Source organism: Alosa alosa, chromosome 14, assembly GCF_017589495.1.
Source record: "Alosa alosa isolate M-15738 ecotype Scorff River chromosome 14, AALO_Geno_1.1, whole genome shotgun sequence".
NCBI lineage: Eukaryota > Metazoa > Chordata > Actinopteri > Clupeiformes > Clupeidae > Alosa > Alosa alosa.
The window spans coordinates 22,843,786-22,848,493 of record NC_063202.1 but is presented as its reverse complement, the minus strand read 5'-3'; the positions used below and the strand labels follow the sequence as shown (position 1 = coordinate 22,848,493).

At 53.5% G+C, this 4,708-nt stretch overlaps 1 protein-coding gene across 1 annotated transcript in view; it reads left to right on the top strand.

Annotated features, from left to right (window-relative positions):
• LOC125306952 (extensin-3-like) overlaps positions 1-3,951 on the top strand; it is a 9,479-nt gene extending 5,528 nt beyond the window's left edge. Inside the window, exon 2 of the mRNA XM_048262605.1 lies at positions 1,979-3,951. Coding sequence (XP_048118562.1) covers positions 1,979-3,951 — 1,973 coding nt within the window. The remainder of the gene's footprint in view (positions 1-1,978) is intronic.
• Positions 3,952-4,708: the final 757 nt, after the last annotated feature.

Here is a 4,708-nt window from a genome sequence, read left to right as displayed (position 1 = left end):
AGTGCTAGTCTAGCAGTCTGCTTTAGTTTGATAATGACATTGAAGAGCTAGTCTAGCAGTTTGCTTTAACATGGTTGGATGGCCTCTTCATCTGTCTTTGCTTAATGAACAAGGAGGTATGGCCTTGTGATAAACTGTATAATGTGCTGTAAATTAATATTCATCAAATGTCATGTTTATTTAACATTAATTTCCCCAGAGTTACACGATGTGTGTGTTTTACATGGCCTGATTAAGGTCAGAGAAGGAACTTAGAGAACTGTATCAGTGTGTGTGTGTTTGAGAGAGAGAGAAAAACAGAGAGAGAGAGAGAGAGAGAGCATGTTGTTTCTGGAAACTACAATAGGAGTGCATTTGTGGTCTAAGAGTTGATGACATCCTGAAGATTCCTGTAATCTTTATGAAATCTACATCACAACAGTATTTATTCTATTTTATATAAACATATTGTATCTGCAAGTGCTATGCAATTAGCTGTGTGCATTTTGGTATCTTAGTGGTGAGTGAAAGTGAAGTGCTGATGCTGCCAAGGTCGTGGACTTTATTCCCAACACAAATGCTGATGATACATAAATGTTGATGTCGGTGTGTGTGTGTGTGTGTGTTTGTGAAGAGAGGTAACTCAGAACGACGGGGCCTCATCATGGAAAAGTGCCCAGTAGATGAAATTCAAACATTAAACATATACCTTGTGTGTGTCTGGTTAGTTAAAAATTGACTTATTTGTGCCTGTCCAAATGACTCCCAGCGTCCTCTCCTCACTCCTTTCCCATATCAGTTTGTGTGAGGTGGGGCCAACTACCACTCAGGCAGTCTCTCTCCTCCACACCACTGCCTCGACATCCACACTTCTTCTCCAGAAGTGGCATATTTATCAATTAAACAGACTGGTGAGGAGAGAACCAAATTGTTGCATTACTTTTCTGTAAGGAAATGTTTAATCAAATTTAACACATAACGTAGTATGCATCCTCACCCATCTCCTTACAACTGCACACCTTATTGCACACGTCCATAATGTACATCAGCAGTGGGGCCCGTAGAAACCCATTTGGTAGATGTACAATGGTGACCTTTATGACCACATATAGAGTGTACATAGCATGGGCACAATCTTCCCACTCAGCAAACTGAATAGTTTGGCCAGGTCTTGATGGTTATTCATTATAACCTGCGGAACCTCCATTGCACTGGCATGATAAAGTATGGAAGTAGTAGTAGTAGAGCCGCCCAGCCTAGAGTGAGTGGGACGCCTGGACGTCTGGACACAGAGATGTGTGCATCACACAGAGTGCAATAGACATGATGATGGCTGGACCTGGTTAAAAGATGTCCTCCCCTTCTCCCCCCGCCTCACTCCGTCTTTTCCTTTCCTTTCTCTTCTTTTCTCTCTCCCTCACTCGGTCTCTCTTCTTTTCTTTCTTCCTCACTCCATCTTTCTCTTTTTTCTTTCTCTCCATCGCTCTGTCTCTCTTATTTTCTCTCTCCCTTGCTCTTTCTCTCTCCTTTTCTCTCTCCCTTGCTCTTTCTCTCTCCTTTTCTCTCTCCCTTGCTTCATCTGTCTTTCTCCAACTCCTTTATTTTCCACCTATCATCTCTCTCTCTCTCAAACACACACAATCAAACACACACACACACTCTTCCTCTCTGTTTCTTTGCACATTTTCCTTATTCTCTCTGTCCTTCTCATTATTAGCCCCTCTCTCTTCCTATTGATACTATCTATCTATCTATCTATCTATCTACATCCTCCCTCTGTTTCTCTGTCACTCTGTTTTCACTCAGCCCCTCTCTCTCTCTCACCGTAATCTTGCTGCATAGATGCTTGGTGCTGTATTTTGCGAGCCCTTAATTGCGCATATGGACTCGCCACATGGCTGTGTTTAGTGGTGTCAGTGGCATGATGACTATCTTAGCTGACTATAGCCCCTCGGATGACTATCTTAGCTGACTATAGCCCTTCACCATTCCGCCATAGTGCCCCCACCTCCGCACCATTCCGCCATAGTGCCCCCACCTCCGCACCATTCCGCCATAGTGCCCCCACCTCCGCACCATTCCGCCATAGTGCCCCCACCTCCGCACCATTCCGCCATAGTGCCCCCACCTCCGCACCATTCCGCCATAGTGCCCCCACCTCCGCACCATTCCGCCATAGTGCCCCCACCTCCGCACCATTCCGCCATAGTGCCCCCACCTCCGCACCATTCCGCCATAGTGCCCCCACCTCCGCACCATTCCGCCATAGTGCCCCCACCTCCGCACCATTCCGCCATAGTGCCCCCACCTCCGCACCATTCCGCCATAGTGCCCCCACCTCCGCACCATTCCGCCATAGTGCCCCCACCTCCGCACCATTCCGCCATAGTGCCCCCACCTCCGCACCATTCCGCCATAGTGCCCCCACCTCCGCACCATTCCGCCATAGTGCCCCCACCTCCGCACCATTCCGCCATAGTGCCCCCACCTCCGCACCATTCCGCCATAGTGCCCCCACCTCCGCACCATTCCGCCATAGTGCCCCCACCTCCGCACCATTCCGCCATAGTGCCCCCACCTCCGCACCATTCCGCCATAGTGCCCCCACCTCCGCACCATTCCGCCATAGTGCCCCCACCTCCGCACCATTCCGCCATAGTGCCCCCACCTCCGCACCATTCCGCCATAGTGCCCCCACCTCCGCACCATTCCGCCATAGTGCCCCCACCTCCGCACCATTCCGCCATAGTGCCCCCACCTCCGCACCATTCCGCCATAGTGCCCCCACCTCCGCACCATTCCGCCATAGTGCCCCCACCTCCGCACCATTCCGCCATAGTGCCCCCACCTCCGCACCATTCCGCCATAGTGCCCCCACCTCCGCACCATTCCGCCATAGTGCCCCCACCTCCGCACCATTCCGCCATAGTGCCCCCACCTCCGCACCATTCCGCCATAGTGCCCCCACCTCCGCACCATTCCGCCATAGTGCCCCCACCTCCGCACCATTCCGCCATAGTGCCCCCACCTCCGCACCATTCCGCCATAGTGCCCCCACCTCCGCACCATTCCGCCATAGTGCCCCCACCTCCGCACCATTCCGCCATAGTGCCCCCACCTCCGCACCATTCCGCCATAGTGCCCCCACCTCCGCACCATTCCGCCATAGTGCCCCCACCTCCGCACCATTCCGCCATAGTGCCCCCACCTCCGCACCATTCCGCCATAGTGCCCCCACCTCCGCACCATTCCGCCATAGTGCCCCCACCTCCGCACCATTCCGCCATAGTGCCCCCACCTCCGCACCATTCCGCCATAGTGCCCCCACCTCCGCACCATTCCGCCATAGTGCCCCCACCTCCGCACCATTCCGCCATAGTGCCCCCACCTCCGCACCATTCCGCCATAGTGCCCCCACCTCCGCACCATTCCGCCATAGTGCCCCCACCTCCGCACCATTCCGCCATAGTGCCCCCACCTCCGCACCATTCCGCCATAGTGCCCCCACCTCCGCACCATTCCGCCATAGTGCCCCCACCTCCGCACCATTCCGCCATAGTGCCCCCACCTCCGCACCATTCCGCCATAGTGCCCCCACCTCCGCACCATTCCGCCATAGTGCCCCCACCTCCGCACCATTCCGCCATAGTGCCCCCACCTCCGCACCATTCCGCCATAGTGCCCCCACCTCCGCACCATTCCGCCATAGTGCCCCCACCTCCGCACCATTCCGCCATAGTGCCCCCACCTCCGCACCATTCCGCCATAGTGCCCCCACCTCCGCACCATTCCGCCATAGTGCCCCCACCTCCGCACCATTCCGCCATAGTGCCCCCACCTCCGCACCATTCCGCCATAGTGCCCCCACCTCCGCACCATTCCGCCATAGTGCCCCCACCTCCGCACCATTCCGCCATAGTGCCCCCACCTCCGCACCATTCCGCCATAGTGCCCCCACCTCCGCACCATTAAAGATATGGACTCGCCACATGGCTGTGTTTAGTGGTGTCAGTGGCATGATGACTATCTTAGCTGACTATAGCCCCTCGCGTGATGACTATCTTAGCTGACTATAGCCCTTTGCGCTCCATACGCAGCTCAGCATATGCTTTCTGTGCACGTCGACATGCCGCTAAACATTTGTTTGGCCAGACACGACCCTGCCTGATGACGGCTCAGTCTCTAAGTCGTGCGTCTGTGGACATAATATGGTGCTGTGCACCTGTATGATGTATATGGTGTGTTTGTAGTGGTAGTAATTTGGCCGTGTGTCTGTGAACATAATGCTGCGTCGTGGACACATGTGATGTATATGGTGCGTTTGTAGTCGGTCGTGTGTCCTGCTGCCGTTGTCGACTAATGGTGCTGGCGGGCTCGAGGAAGGGGAATTACCGACTGGTCACTGGTATGAGACACTTAGGTCCAGTGGAGAGTGAGGAAAAGGTGTCTGTTACTCCACCGCAGGAGAAAACCTAGTGAGAGAGATCAGACTCGTCTGGGAGAGAGAGAGAGAGAAAAAGAGTGGGAGAGAGAGACTGTGAGATAAAGAGAGAGAGAAAGTGGGAGAGAGAGATAAAGAGAGAGAGAGGGGGAGATAATGAGAAAATAAATAGAGAAAGAGGACGAGAGAGAGAAAGAATGAGAAAAAAGAAGTGAGAAATGGAAAGAAAAGAAGGCAATGTCAATGTGTCTGAAGGTGTGCCTGTGCCTGAATGACTGAGTGAATGAC